This window comes from Pimephales promelas, chromosome 4 (genome assembly GCF_988280905.1).
Source record: "Pimephales promelas chromosome 4, fPimPro1.hap1.1, whole genome shotgun sequence".
Lineage (NCBI taxonomy): Eukaryota > Metazoa > Chordata > Actinopteri > Cypriniformes > Leuciscidae > Pimephales > Pimephales promelas.
The window spans coordinates 7,655,009-7,671,787 of NC_142772.1; the positions used below are offsets into that span (position 1 = coordinate 7,655,009).

The following is a 16,779-nucleotide window of genomic DNA, read 5'->3' on the forward strand; positions in this document are numbered from 1 at the left end:
TGCAGTATATTCAAAGGTAACATATAGAACATTAGAACATTAAAGTGTCATGCTTTAGCTTGGTCGTTCACACCTCCGAGTTGAAAAAGTCTCAAGAAATGGACGTGTAAAGCTGTGGAAAAGTGGAAGAGTAGAAGGTGGGAAAAGGGGAAACAACAACCAATAAAACACAGACCTGCAACACGGCTTTCATCATAAATTAATGCTGTCTCTTAGAAAATGTTTTTTATCATCTAAACTGAACAGGCAGATGTCCAGCCAGTCAAGCCATTATAAAAACAAACTATATAATCTACTAAATCCAGCCTTGGGCCAAATGTCAACAATTAAAGAGTATCCATGAAGCAGTTTATTCCTGTTTGGCACTCAACCATCCCCGTTCTTTAGTGAAAAGACAGATGAGGTTTAACCTCGGCTCAGCATGTGAATCATTACATGTGCAGGTCACCTGGCCTGTATTCTAATACAAATAGTCCACATGAAACTGCACTCACAACCCATTTTTCTTCAGTAATTATTTCCCTAATAAACTATTTAAGATGGGAGTTTGTCCATCAGGAATTGTTTGGATTGTGAACAGAATGCAGAGCAAATAACTAGATGCTGAAAGATGTTTGGGCAATCAAAATGAACACACGTTAAGGAATGCAATAATTTTTTTCAGTTTAACGCGTTAAAAACGTTTAGCGCGATCATCACAGCATCCGTTTATTCCCATCATTCATTGGGTGCGCTAGATCACACTATCATTCATTCAACTGCTATTATACCATGGTCTGGGTGAATACTCGATTCTGATTGGCTGCAGGGTGTCCGTTAAAAAGTGATAGAGGACACCTAGTAAAGTAGTTCTGGTGAAACTGCCTGTTTACCATTCGAAATTAATAAATAAATGCGCTGCCTACAACAGCTGTGAGTAACCATAGCAACAGGCAGTCAAAGTATCCGTTAACAATTTGCTCTATCAAAACAAACATCTAACGTTAGTTAGATACATAGCCTACTAATACAACAATGAGGGACTTCGTTATTTCTTTTAACATTTATGGAGAATATGACAACTTTGACGACTGGGATGCAGCTGAAGAAAGAAAAAATGTACATAAAACGGAGAAACGTCGCAAAGAAAATGACACCGCTGCTGCTCTGAATGAGACCCTGCGGGAGTTTTACGCAGCAGACAACCGGCAGGAGGAGAGTACAGCGTTTCAAGACTAAGAAGCCTGTTTGATTAATTGTTTTATGTGTAATTAAAAAAAATAATAACTATGCCTACCTTTGTGTTTCATGAAAAAAAATGCATTTTTGAACCTGAAGGGTGAACCTGACTATAAATTATAAATTAGCAAATTATAAATTATGCTTTAATTGTTGTATTAAAATGTATTCTTTCTAGTATATTTCCTTTCTGGGGAGCAAATGTTATACATTTTTCTCCCAAACGAGTGAATGTTTTACCATTATGTTTTGGTACACTTAACTGATAATAAGCAGCTCAGACTCTCTTCAGCCTTGATGGGAGCTCTTATTTATGCCGTAACAGTGAAAATAATAGGAAAAAAGGGATTTGGTTTGTGTTTGAGTGTTAAAACATACACGAGTCATTGAAGCCAATAGTTTAAGGCACCATTTCTTTGCTAAAGTCTTACTCCAGTTGCAGGTTAAGGAACCACTGCCTTTATTGGAGATTGACTAAGTTGTTGTTCTGGACAAACTGGCGCCCAGCAACCCAAATCTGTGACCTGGAAGGTCATGATGTGCCTCTGAGTGTCAGATGCATAATCGATGGAGATATGCTTCCATCTATCTGTATTTGTGTGGAAAATTACTGTGTTTATCTATCTCTTAGCCAATGAGAATCATTCAACGTGTAAGCAATGACGTAAATGGTATAACTGTTGTGATCTTTGAAACTGTATGGGGCGGCCTACGAACTTCTGTGTGAGTCTTGAAGCTGACTTCTGCTGATGAAACTGCCGACTATGTTCAGTAAACTTTTCTTTGATTTTTTTTATAATTCTGACTCTTCACTCTTCATATCTGGTTCTGGGTCTTTGACTGTTCACCCAACACAACGGATTGCACTTGATCCGGGATCTATACGGACCTCACCCCACGGTTCGGCAAGCATGTAATTCACTGATTAACTGCTAAGTTTAACCATCATAAAGTGAAAGTTTATGATTTGGACGTGTTTTGTCTTGCCAATTTATACATTCAAACGATTTAAAACCGGAAGAGGCGTCGTAAATCAGGACTGGAGCACTGTTTCTGCCTCAACACCAGCAGTGCATGCACAGAGAGAGAGAGAGAGAGAGAGAGAGAGAGAGAGAAAGAGAGAGAGAGAGAGAGAGAAAGAGAGAGAGGCACGTTTCAGACAGCGCTCGAACACCGAATTGATTCTTCTTTATTAGGGGTGCAACGGATGTGTGTCAGTATATTCGGGCCATGCATTCGGTCTTAAAGTGACAGCAGACTAATATTCCTGCTGTTGTACGTGTCAAAGTTGATTAAAAAACAAAAATGAACCAATTTTTAATTTCTACAGTGACCAAACAGTTTTATTTTCCATTTAGGCAGCTTGTAGGATAAGTGTGCCACTGTAGTGCAAGTACCAAGCAGCATCTCCAGGTGCTCCCTTGAGAACCAGACCTAAAAAGTTATGCGTTTATGTTGTTTCTACATTAATTTGGAGATTAACTGTGAAATTATTACAATATAAAAATATATTAAAAACGTTAATGTTAGGATTTTTTTTTTTATGGATTGACAGCACGAAAGATTAAAAAAAAAATGTAAAAAAATTTCTTAGGAATAACATGTATATATAAATTGCTGAATAATACTGGGATGTATTAAGAAAATAAATCAGGTCCTTTTTGATTTCATGTTATAGGTCGCACTACAACCGAGATGTATTAACATACTAAACAGTCGACAAACCTATTTTAAAAAGGCATGAAATAAAGAGACCTATTAGTGTTGGAAGGCCATTGAGGGTGCTGCTAAAGACAGGACATGTTAGCGGAAGACAAATGATGTACCTGGTTCCTGCTACAGCTCCATCGTTTTTCCCTAACGGCTCGTCCAGCTCCACTCCACACCACTCGCCCTTGGCAAAGTCAGTCTCCCCAACATAACGCACTACTCCAGTTTTAGTGCCGCCAACCTGAGAAGAGAGCAAAGGAGATTCAGTGGTACATAGTGGCAATATTGACACAACACTCAACAGAAAAAGACAAAAAAATATATATATATTTTTTTACATATATGGAATATTGATCAGTCAGGGTATCCTATTAGATTAGAAAGGTTAAAGGGGTGATGAACTGAGAAATCAAATTTTCCTTGAGCTTTTGACATCTAAGAGGTCATCATATTATAAGAATATTCTGTAAGTTTCAGAACTGAAAACGTCCTTGTTAGTCCAATAAATGCTTTTATTGACACCAGCCTCAGCAAACGACTCGTTTTTCAAAGTGGGGAACTATGACGTCAGAGAGGATAAAACACCACCGCCGCAGAAGAAGATCAACTCCTACTTCAACACGGCCTGTTTAGCCCTGCCCACCGATTCGCGCATTACGCGCATAGCTAAATAACATAGATTCCTACCTTGTGATGACAAACCGGATCGAACTAACGAGCTATACAAAATATTGTGCAGTGCCTGGTTGTGGAAGACAGTCTCTGCATAAGCTTCCTCTGGATTCCAATAAGAATACATGGTTAAACTTTATTTTTAATGACGTTCCAGCTGATGAGGTAAAACATTGTCCGTCTGTTCGCTTCATTTCACTGAAGATTGTTTTGTAAACAAGACTGGATTTTAGGGATGTCCCGATACCACTTTTTCACTTCCGATACCGATGCCGCAGCTTTGGCTTTTGCCGATACCGATATTAATCCGATATTTTTATTTTATTTTTAAAGTAATAAAAAATATAGCAATTTTCTCAATTAGCCCCTTAAAATATACCTCCAGTGTATATATATATATATATATATATATATATATATATATAAAAGAAAATGCAAGTACTTCAGTACTTAAAGCTATAGCTACCAACAGGTTTAAAGTTAAAACAATTTAAACAGCCGCATTCTACATTGTAAATACCAGTACAGTTTTTTTTTAAAGCAAGTTGAATTTCTATAATTGTGTGTTAAACTCATTATCACTCTGGTGTGTGTTAAACACAATCTACAGACAGCTTCATAATAAAGATAAACAACAAATCCCCAAAATATATGATCATAATCAATGACAAAAAATGCTATTATAAACTAGATTAGTGAATAATAAATATTGCTCTTTGTATTGTTGTAAAATACATCCATGAAAAACAATATAACAAAAATTTAAAAGATAATTATTTTAGATATAGCCAAAGACTACTAAAAAATTGAGACATGTTTTAAGTGTATAGCACAGCTATTTAATGAGGCAGCAACATTAATAATTATTAATGTTAATAAGCTTTAATTGCGTCACTGCATTATGATATAAGACTCCAACACAGTGCGGCACAAAGCGCTTGAAACCACGTGGAGTTACAGCAGCACGCAGCCGAGTATGCACCCTATGCATGCTGCGCGTCGAGTCCGCTTTGAAAAGTTCAAAGCATAAAGGAAATACATAGTGATGGACAGTGTATTAAGCAGTATCTATCTATGCAATAGTTTATTGAGCCTTTTCTTTAAACAGTTTTAAATTTCAGTTACTGTGCGCGTGAAGAACAATAGTGCTCTGCCTCTAACTCTAGTGTTGTGATCTAACCGACAGCGTCCGACACATGGTAGAAAGTAACACGTTTAAGTTACAGCAATAAAGTCCAGCAAGATAATGTTGTTTTATGCGAAAATATAGACCCTAATCTACAGATAAAGTATAATAGTATAAACATTGAATCATCTTGAAGATAGTTTCATCATTTACTGTAACCGAACGCGATGCGTTGTTTGAGTGTTGAATGGAGAATAACTGACAGCCGCGAGAGGAAAACGTTTACGTGATCCTGAATTTAATGACTTATATATTAATTTCTCTCTGACATAATGGCTTCAGAACACTTATAATAGAGTGCACGAAAGCGTCATGGTACTTTAGAATGTTTTTGTGCCTTCTGTGGGGCTTCACAATAACATAATAGTATACGCACAATATCGGATTTGGATCGGCCTCGTCTGATCGATACCCGATCCCGCAAAGATGGCTGGATCGGAGCTGATACCGATCCTGAGTATCGGATCGGGACATCCCTACTGGATTTGCAGACCGATTAAGAGTAAAGAACGGTGCTGTGCAGTCTATGGATCTGAAAGGAATTGTGCAACACACGGACTCTGGGTTGAATCATTCCGGTTGCCATTTTACAACATTGGACGTTTTCAAAACAATTTCCCCCACAGCTCTGACGAGTGAGTTGAAACTCATTATAATATGCAAAACTGTTATCCACTCACAGCAGTGGGCGTTTACTTCCAAGTCTTCAGTGCGAGACGCCCATAAAAACAGAGCGCTTTTAGGTAGGCTCAAAACATGGGTACAAAATAGTCTATTACTTATTCATTCTGATGTTTTTGAATGCAAAAACCAAGCGAACGTCATAAGTTCACCTCAGACAACAATATAATAAAATTTAAAAAGCCAGTTCATGACCCCTTTAATTTAATTATATCTATTTATATTTAATATACATTAATTATATATAACTACATATATACACACAGATATACATACCCCCCCCCACACACACACACACACAAAAACACACATACATATAAATCATATACTGCGAAGTTTGAAAATAGAAAAGGGTATATTTTGGAACCATTAGGAGGTCAGGAATATGAGTTGGCATGTTACTCTTAAAATGTCCTAATATTTGTCTACCACAGCTAAATGTCTGCCTATCAACAAAAAAAAATTCAAGTCTAGGAAAGTAGATACTAGTCTCGCTGCATGTCAGCAGAGTAGAGTAGTAAACTCTGCCAGCTGGTGCTGAGATGTAACTGGGAATGACTGTTGTGCTGGTTGAACTGGCCTACATTCATCAACCCGGGACTGGGGGAAAAAAGGAGGTCAGAGACTATTCATTAGTGATGGCACCAATACACATAAGAAAGCATATTGTATGCTTCATTTACAAGGAAGTTTATGTCACACATTCTGTGTGCTTCAGAAGCAATCGTTCATATTAATGTAATAAATAACGTCTCTCTCATATAAACGTGTACACACAACACAAGCAACCAAAGCAACTACACTGAAAGTTGTGAGAACTGCTGTAATAAAAGGCTCTGGTTCCAAGCAGGTCACAAATGAATTCATAGCTTTACTCCTAAATTATGCATGACATGACATATAGGAACATAGACGTAATTACACTCTCAAAGCCTCATTGTTTCCTAGTCACAATCTGAGATTTCCGAACGCTCTCTGTAATCAACCCCAGGAAAAACAAAGAAAAAATACATTGTTCTGTAAAATTATTTCACTAATTTCGGTCATTATTACAAGAGTTTTTTCGGTCTTATTATTAAGAGTTTATGTGAGATTAACCAGTTTCACCCAAGTTAAAGATCCTGTTAAATTTAGATAAAAATCATAGATTGATGTTGCAGTATTTGCAATCCATTAATGAACTATTCTGGCCAAATAATGCACTAAAAATCTCAACTGGCCCACAAATCACAACAATACTGGCTTTAATCTAGAGCCAGACCGATATTATCGGCCGATATTAGGCATTTTCCAAAATATCGGTATCGGCAGTTATAATGGCCGATAAATGAATATTTCAAAAATAAAATAAAAACGGACAAAACACGCTTCAATCATCTCTCCTTGGCCTGTTATATTGAAAATGTATGTTTTACAACTTGCAGTATGACGTTATCCATTGCTAAACACAAAGCTAGCTATACCACTATCATCAGTGGAAGACCACTAACGTTAACATTAATGAGCTTGGAAACCACAATGAAGTTTTTCTGCCTAAATAAAGTAATGATTACTATATTTATAACTAGCATATCTCTAGTTACCGTCCCTGCATTGTAAAATATAAGTTAGACTTGCGAGGAGTGAACATGTAGCCATAGAGTTGATACAAAAAGTATCAAACGTATCTTGTGCATAAAAGTTAGCTTTTCTTTTACACGTGTGTGAAATCCAACGACGCCAAGTGTGCGTTGCAGACTGTCGTTCTGAAATGGATTTAGAATCGCTAAATAGTAGGTTTTAGAAGGCAGGCAGCAACTGATGATTGAAAATGTTTTGATGTAGCTTGATGGAAAGAATTTAAAAAGTGCAGGTAAAGGGATAAGCAAGCTGACATTATAAGGTAGCTTATAAGGCAATGTAGGGAGTCGGGACTAAATATTATTTTATTTATTAGAACTTTAATATATTTTGATGTTCCTCTGTTCAGTTCCTCTGTACAAATAACTATGTTAGGGAAATCTGTTAATGTTTTGTTGCGCGTTTCTGAAAAAAATAAATAAAAAAAATATCGGCCGATATATCGGAATATCGGATTTTAAAACCCAAAAATGTTTGTATCGGTATCGGCCTTCAAAATCCTTTAACGATCAGGCTCTACTTTAATCACTTTAATGTACTGCTGTTGACAAAAAAAAAAAATTATTTTTCATTTTAAAGAATAACTCATGATGCATTTTAACCATCAAATAAACCCTCCACAAAACAATGATTTGAATGCATCAGAAATGCATTTGCTTTGTGCAGCTCTTCTGTATTTCTGTAGATCATACATTATAGGTAAATTTCACATTTTAGTAACATGTAACTTTACATCTTGACCTAAAATTATCATGATAAAGAAGAATTCAAATGGTCCTAGTACGGAACCTTGAGGCACGTTTCTTTAAAGGATTTAATTTGTGTTCCTTATCAACCAGTCTACCAAAAGATTTTCCAGTAATGCTTAGTCATATGACACAGCAAAACAGAACACGAGAAAGCAGCGAACAATTCATCCATCCAAATGTAAAATCCTAGAGCTAAATTGAATAGCAACAGATAAAACAAAGAATTAATGAAAGTCATACTTGGGGATAAAAAGCATGAATTGCTTTGGAACAAAACTAAACACATCTACAATCATACCTCCCAGCCAAAGATATAAAACAGCTTTTCTTGAGGGTCTGAGGCATTTTTCCATTCCCAGAGAGTGTGATGGAAGAGAAATGAAAAGAGTGGCCCATAAATTCATGAACACATGCTTACACGTGTGCCCTACAGTTGTCCCTACTCTTACGTTTTAATCTGTCTCTACTTAAATGAAATGAAAAGCCAAAGCAGTCAGTTTGCGGAAACCCTAGTCTCCGCTCAGACAGAATGCCCCATGTTCCACCCACAATCTGTTCACGTACTGTCTGGTGCATATTGCAGACTAGTACTGCAAGTGCAGAACGAATTTCAGCAGTTCTGATATGATTGGCTGGCCTCTACGCACCACTGGAAGTCAGTTTGTATGATTTCACTTGCATGGATACAAAAGGTCTTAACACATTTTTATAGTCATTTTCCATTTTTGCCAAACTGTTTACCGAGACTACTGGGCTATACTATTATTTGAGTGTTTCCCTCCCACTCTCCATTCTTTATTATTGTTTAAAAGATTTCAAATGAATCTACCCCTAAATGGCACATAAAAACCAAATTAACTATGGTTGGTTGCTTAACTTGCTTTACATTTTGGTCAGTCAGTCTTATCTTGTCTAAGTGGGCAGTTCAAAAAGCTGGAGTGTGGATCAGTTGGATCACACAGTGAGGCAATAATCGTTCTGAAAATGTAAAAAAAAAAACTGTACTTTCATATTAAAACTGTAATATAATACTGATGAAATAAAAGGCCAATTAAATGTACAATTCCATAAAAGTTGGGACACTGTACAAATTGTGAATAAAAACAGAATGCAATGATGTGGAAGTTTCAAATTTCAATATTATATTTAGAATACAACATAGATGACATATCAAATGTTGAAAGTGAGACATTTTGAATTGCCATGCCAAATATTGGCTCCTTTTGGATTTCATGAGAGCTACAAATTCCAAAAAAGTTGGGACAGGTAGCAATAAGAGGCCAGAAAATTTAAATGTACATTTAAGGAACAGCTGGAGGACCAATTTGCAACTTATTAGGTCAATTGGCAACATGATTGGGTTCAGAACGCTCAGTTCAGAAGCCTGCATCTCTGATGGTATGGGGTTGCATGAGCACGTGTGGCATGGGCAGCTTACACATCTTGAAAGGCACCATCAATGCTGAAAGGTATATCCAAGTTCTAGAACAACATATGCTCCCATCCAGACATCATCTCTTTCAGGGAAGACCTTGTATTTTCCAACAAGACAATGCCAAACCACATACTGCATCAATTACAACATCATGGCTGCGTAGAAGAAGGATCCGGGTACTGAAATGGCCAGCCTGCAGTCCAGATCTTTCACCCATAGAAAACATTTGGCGCATCATAAAGAGGAAGATGCAACAAAGAAGACCTAAGACAGTTGAGCAGCTAGAAGCCTTTATTAGACAAGAATGGGACAACATTCCTATTCCTAAACTTGAGCAACTTGTCTCCTCAGTCCCCAGACCTTTGCAGACTGTTATTAAAAGAAGAGGGGATGCCACACAGTGGTAAAAATGGCCTTGTCCCAACTTTTTTGAGATGTGTTGATGCCATGAAATTTAAAATCAACTTATGTTTCCCTTAAAATTATGCATTTTCTCAGTTTAAACCTTTGATATGTCATCTATGTTGTATTCTAAATATAATATTGAAATTTGAAACTTCCACATCATTGCCCTCTGTTTTTATTCACAATTTGTACAGTGTCCCAACTTTTATGGAATTCGGTTTGTATATTTAAATACATGAAATGCAAGTTCAATAATGTATATTTTAGTTAATCATAAACACTTGACAGTATTGATAGTACACTTATTTAAAAGACAGAAGTTTTTATGAAATTACATAAAGTTACATTTAAGTCCTACTTAAGTGGCTCAAAAACACTCTAGTTAAGCTAAGCTAATTGGATTTAACATGCATCACATGCACTGTAAATAGCGTGGAATAAAGTGTCCAAACTATTACATTCAAGTGTATTATTTCAGTAAAAAGTGCTCCTGTTAAAAGTATTCTAAAGTGTACTTAATAATAATATTATAATTATAAGTACTTAATAATAATGTACTTAATAATAATAATGTAACTGGAATTTGAACCAAAACTATCAAATTTCTTAGGATTCCTATCCATGCCTATATAAGAGCCCAAAGAAATGTGTCCACATCAGCATTTATTCACGTGAAAAGCAAAATTCCTTTTCTTTTTCTTTTTTTTTTTTTTTTTAGCGGTCAAGTTTATGGGACCTCACCATTTTTCTTCAACACACAAATCATGCGTCAATTTAAGAAAAGTTTATAAATTAAGTAGAGCTGTTTATGTTTTCACAGGTTCATCAAGTGATGTTTTGAGCACTGCGAGACATTCTGCTCCTGAAACATCTGCGGTTTGGCATTAGAAAGGAGAGGATCCGGAGAATATATCCAGACAGACACATCACATTCTACCGCCAGTGAACGAGTCTGTGTTTGTGCAACTGACGTGGCAGATGAGCCACAGTTCGCTCAAGCGTGGATAAGGTGATAACACAAACATTCCTGAGGGAACGTTCCAGATGTGCAATATTTACTTTACCATGTCGTCTCACTGACGTCTCAAACCAAAACAGCAGCAATTTATGAGGGTAAAAACATATGTCAGGTGCGCGTCTGGCAAAAGCTTCTAAGTCACATTATGGCTTTGAGTAGCTATTTTCTAATAGACCTTCTGGGAGTGAGAAGAAGAACTATAAATTCAGTAGAATACACAAGCACAGCATAGAGATGAGCGGTGAGGAGTGGAGAAAGCTGACTCAGACCAACTCACTCGCAACACTGCAGATCCACGATCAGTCAGCTTAAGCCTTAACTTGGCAGTGGCTTGATCCACCTTAAGCCTAGTTCACACTACGTGATTTTAAGCCCGATTTAAGCCCGATTTGCAAATCGTTGAGTCGCTGACAAGTCAGGGTGTTATCGCGTGCAAATCGCGGGCGATTAGCGGACGATTAACGCTCGCCAATCCGTTAGTGTGAAAGAGCCAACAACGCATCAAAGACAGCTCGCAGACAGGTCACCGAGCTCAGAAAAATATCTAGCCTGCTAGATATCTCGAGCAGTCGCGCGACTCAATCTCAGTGATGTCATGAGTACAGCCAATCATAGCAACGCATGGGTTGAGGACACCAGGTAATCTTACTTTTTCTTTTTTGCATTTTTTTTCTCAGAGCAGATCGTCGAGCAAACAGTGTGCAGCACTAGTTTCTGTCTGACGTCCATATTCGCGTGTTATGTTCTTCTCTGTAGTTTCGCGTCATTTCTGGTTCGTTTTATTGCGTGGTTTTTCGTTACAAAACATGGTTTCTAGACCAGATAGAATCGTGTTGTTGTCAACTCGTTATTTGTTTGATTATTTTCAGGATTTAGACCGTACTATAGTACTGAAACAGCTCTCATTGAGTCACAAATGATATGCTCTTATCATCCGATCGTGGTTGTATCTCTATGCAGTGCGTTGTTAACTCGTGTAGTGAGTTACCTCCTGTTGTGGATCAATCACGTTGTGTTGTGTGGTGTGAACAGCTAAACAACTTGAACACTCCTGATTTCACTGAGAGCAAGTCATGTAATGTGAACTGCACAGTTCAGCCCAACATTTTAAAATCATGTAGTGTGAACTAGGCTTTACAGGTCTTTCGACAGACTGTCTGAACTGACTAAGACACATTCAGAAGTCTGCTCAATAACACCAGCGTAAAGAACCCCTCTACACATCGTGCTACAAATATAACACTATGACCGCCAAAATATATCCATCCATCCATCCATTTACCCAATTTTTTTTTTTTTGTCCAAAAAGGACATCTTCCAGGACTTTTCTAGAGTTTCAATAGCTAACTGATCTCAGAAGGGATGTAGAAGAGATGGCAAATCGATGGCAGTTTGAATTTTTAACTTTTTTCATGCAAACTTTTTATTTTTAAGTTGCAAGCCAGTGCCAGCATTTAGGTTTATGTGAACAAAATAATGGACCCTTTTCACATTTCCGGGGGTTCTCAGAAGCGGAAGTCATCATAGTTGGGTAAACTTCAATAGTGGTGAATGGGTGTATTTTATATAAAATATATTTTTTTCTATAAATTTGCTATAAAAGCAAAAGAAAAAAATCCATGAAACATTTCCACAACTTTCCAAAAGAGGGGAAAATTAACAAGAAATTGATTACAGCAGTCAGAAGAGAGGAAGATGTCAAATTTCCAATCACTCCCTCAGCAGCTTATTAGAAACACCCTCGCAGAATTATTATTTTTTTTTTTTGTAATTTACTGGCAATAACAAAAAGTAAAGCAATATAAACTTAAAGGTTCTCTAAGCGATGTGGGGCCAAAACATTTTTTGTCACATACATCAAACGTCTCCTCACTATCGGCTAGCTGCCTGTCCCCTAAACACACTGTAAAAAAACGCGGTCTCTGTAGACACCACAGGCTCCACAAACGGCAACAAAAACAATCATGTCTCACCCGGACCACGAAACCTAACAAACAGTGTTCCAGCCAATCACTGGCAAGAAGTATTTGAGGGTGGGTCTGGGGGTTATTGCGTGTGCACATGAAGGGGGTGTGTGTGTGAAGGAGATAGAAGCATGAGAGGGAAGTTTGAAAAATGGCCGACACACGACCAAATAGACGTCGTTCTGAAGAACAAATTAAAAAGAAGAAGGAGTCGGATAAAGAACGTGCAAAGTTCTGAATTTACATCGGTAGCAAAGCTTTTGAACGATGGCGAGAACTCCGGCGGCAGAAGGGCTTCCAGTCCGACGTCAGGTTGCTCTGTTTTTGCTGGACAGGTGGGTAACGTTAAATTGTTTTTTTTTTCTTCTAAATTGACGCTTTATGTTCGCCAAACCCACACAAGGATATAATTAGCTAGAACTATGCACGTTCACAATTATTTCAGGAAACACGGAAGGGAGGGGGAGGAGATGAGATGCGGCGGAGGGAGGGTCTAGCTAGCCTCCGATTTGTTTGAAAATATTCCGAACATCAACAACACCCAGGATCGCTCAGAGAACCTTTAAAAAAATGAAATTATTATTATTAAAAAAAATTGCGATGTTGACAACTGTGGAAACGTGCCATTGTGAAAATGGTGCATTAGAGGAGTCTGGCATCCATTAAGCACAGGTAGCAACTAGTGTTGTCAAAATATTCGGTACTTCGGTACCAAGTCGGTACTAAAAAATTTTAAATGTCACGGTACCAAGTACCGGTGGTAGAGTACGCGTCAAATCCAGTTCTGGATGCGTCCTCTTCATGAAAGCGCTTAAACATGGCGATCGGCGGCGCTGCTGATATGGTGTCTGTGTATATTAAACTGCAAAAAGACTAAATATGAACCCTGCATGTTCTGCTTGTCTCTGTGTGAATGAACGGCGCAGAAGCACGGTTTTATTTAACATTACCTCACACACACACACACACACTGAAGCAAGAGTGACGCGTGCGCTGTTTTCAGTCTCTGCTGCCTCACGATATGATGACATGATTCATTATTCGATTCAATTCATCTCCGAGAGTCACTTCATGAACATTTTACCGTTTCATTTGAGAAAAAACTATCGTCATATCATACACGGACACAAAGGCAAAGGTCTTTAAGGCAACCCGTCAAAATAAAAGTTTGGTTTAACTTAATATATATATTAATAATTATATCAGGCTACTGTACAATAGATTTAATTACGTCTGCATTTTTTAAAAATACTACTACTAATAATAATAAGTGCATAGAAGGTTGCTTATTTTTCACTTGAATTTTTTCAATATTTCTCAATATCATCAATATTTTTGTTTAAACAGCATGTAGCCTTCAATTATTTTTTTTTGTTCAAATAGTTAAATAAACTGGAAAAGTTTTTCAGATTTTATTGTGGTACCAAAATTGATACAGAGAACCGTAACATTTTAATGGTATAGGTCCCGACTACTGGAATTTTGGTACTGTCACATCCCTAGTAGCAACAAATATTTTGTTCCATATTTGGCCTTAGTATTAAGATGTGATTTGGTCGACCGGTGTTCTGTCGATTTTTGCTGCCTTGTCGAAAAATGCTACCGTAGCGCGAATTGATCACAGAATGCCGATTAAAGTCGTATGAAATACAATTATAATACAATTCTAAGTTATGAGTAGCTACTGTATACTGTAGACTACTGTTTTTACTTTTAAAACGGTGTGAAAAGTAAAAATTATAATAAAATATATATTCATCTTTGACTTGTCAAAGTACACCTTTCCTCATAGTAACTGAAAATTTCAGTTATTCTTTTTCAGCTGGCTGACCGTACAAATATTCATATGGTAGTAAGCATTTTTTAAAGGGAAATTATATATTATAACAGGAAAATGTACCTTTTGTAAAAAAAGAAAAAAAAATCTGAGTCTGCACATGCGCATAACCGGTAAGTAGCAAATCTCGATGGGTAGCATGAATTGTCAGAACACCGGGTCACAAGTAGACGAGGGAGACACACCCGTTTACACCTGGTGTTTTAATGCGTCTCTTTTGTCCCCCTTCAACCACTTCTGTCCTGATTTCTTCGAGGGGAGGGTCTTGTTTACGATGGCAAAACAGGTGAATGCATTTTCGACTACCTCTGGAAGTGGTCTACTGGACAAGCTCAAAAGATCCCATGTACACCTGTATTTACTGACATCCACTGTGATCCGAACAACCAAAACACACCTCAATACCAGGAGTAAACAGGGCCCATTGTGACATTTACATGCGGAGCAAAAGGGTTTTTGAAAAGAAAAATGTGGGACATGTACTTGGTTCAATCCACTGGTTGTTGCGAGAAAAATCCAGCATATGTGACCAGAGACAAATGAGAGTGTTGTTTCAACAGAAGATTGAGTTTTCTAAATTGAGACATTTTGATTTCATTATGAGATAAAACAAAAATAAAACAACATACATTGATGAATCATTCACAATAAGATCTATAACATAACAATAAGATCTATAAAACAAGATAAGGTGAATTTTCATTACATATAAACTTGAAGGCATTTTAGGTTATACAGAGCGACTAAAAGTGCTTTAGCTTTACATAAGAGATTGTCTGGACCAACAGATGCTCTCTACCAGGAAAAGTGCTTCCTGTCCAGATAAAAATAAATGCTCACTATTAGTAAAAATGAACCCTATTGCAGATCCAAAAATCTGTACAAGTGCAACTAAAAAGGATTATATTTGCATTGGGTTTTTTTTCCTGCTTAAAGTGGTGCATTTTGAGTCTAATAATTTGGAAGGATTTTAAGGTATGAGTTACGAGGTGAAAGTGCTACAAGGCAATGTCAAAGTGGTCGATTGAGTCATGGTCCTAGGCTCTGGCTCACTTATTGCTGATACATGAGCATCGTTTTTACACATGTGCGTTTGTAACTGTTTTGAGAGCAAACAATGGAAAAGCACTGACTTTGAGAGGTCCTTCATGGACTAAAGCACAGTCATGGTAATACGATATCAGTTGTGTGTGTGTGTGTGGGGGGGGGGGGGGGTTGGGGGGGGACAACAACAACAGGGAACTGACATCTATCTAAAGCACTTCAGTTATACTGTTATACCGTACACTGGGATACTACTTAACAGATAGAGTGTGTTGAAATTATATTTAAAATCTAGCAAGCTAAATATTTTTTGTACACAATTCTAAAGATTTAACCAGTGAGTTCAACAACACTAATATACTAGATTAAATTCATCCCATGTTCTATAAACAGCTTCTGTAGTAGATGTTTGATGGCTACAGTCAATAACTTCGACTTGGCTCAGCTCAACAAAAAGGCAGTTATACAGTAAATTAGCCCCAGTGGGACAGTCATAATTTATGTACAAATTTGAACGGAGATTAATCATCTTGTGAAATAACAGCAACAACAGTAGCAAGGCTAGAAGCCATTTCCAAAAGCTATATATGATATATAGCTTTTGGAATATATCAATTGTTACACATTGTTTGTAAGAAATACTCTTCAGCTCCTACTAAAGAGCATTTCACGTGGGTACAAGCTGGAGAAGATCAGGCTGGCACTCGAGCTTAGACAATCAAGTGACCATTTTTTCAGAAATTAGAGTTGTTCTGATTCCGATACTAGTATCGTAAATGCCGCCGAGGCGCCGATACCAATAAAAATTCTGGAATCGGTACCAGCGAGTACTTCTATCCGCTATCCTTCTGATACCATTTTATTTAACAAAATTGTTTATTGATCTTCAGTTATAAAGAGATTATTTTCTTATATTATTCATATAATCTTTTTAGATTCCTAGATTTTTTTGTTGCACTTTTTTATATATATATATATATATATATATATATATATATATAGTTATTTTATAAATCTAAAATACAGTATTAGATGTGTAGCTGCATGTAGATGCTTCTTTTTCACTTAAGATAAATATTGCTACGAAATAATAATAATAATACATTTTATTTATAATGCGCTTTGCTAAAACCCAAAGCGCTACAAACAATAAAACAAGCAAAATACAAGAACAAAAGAAATACAAAATAATCATTATTACAGTACACAATACACGTCAATAAAATACTAATCATAAATG

The 16,779-nt window shown here is 36.9% G+C and overlaps 1 protein-coding gene across 3 annotated transcripts in view; it reads right to left on the bottom strand.

Moving 5' to 3' along the window:
* Nucleotides 1-16,779, bottom strand: part of clip2 (CAP-GLY domain containing linker protein 2) — a 67,366-nt gene that overhangs the window by 26,174 nt on the left and 24,413 nt on the right. For all 3 annotated transcript variants that reach the window (XM_039661787.2, XM_039661789.2, XM_039661788.2), the window contains exon 4: nucleotides 3,045-3,169. In XM_039661787.2, the coding sequence (XP_039517721.2) occupies nucleotides 3,045-3,169 (125 nt within the window). The remainder of the gene's footprint in view (nucleotides 1-3,044; nucleotides 3,170-16,779) is intronic.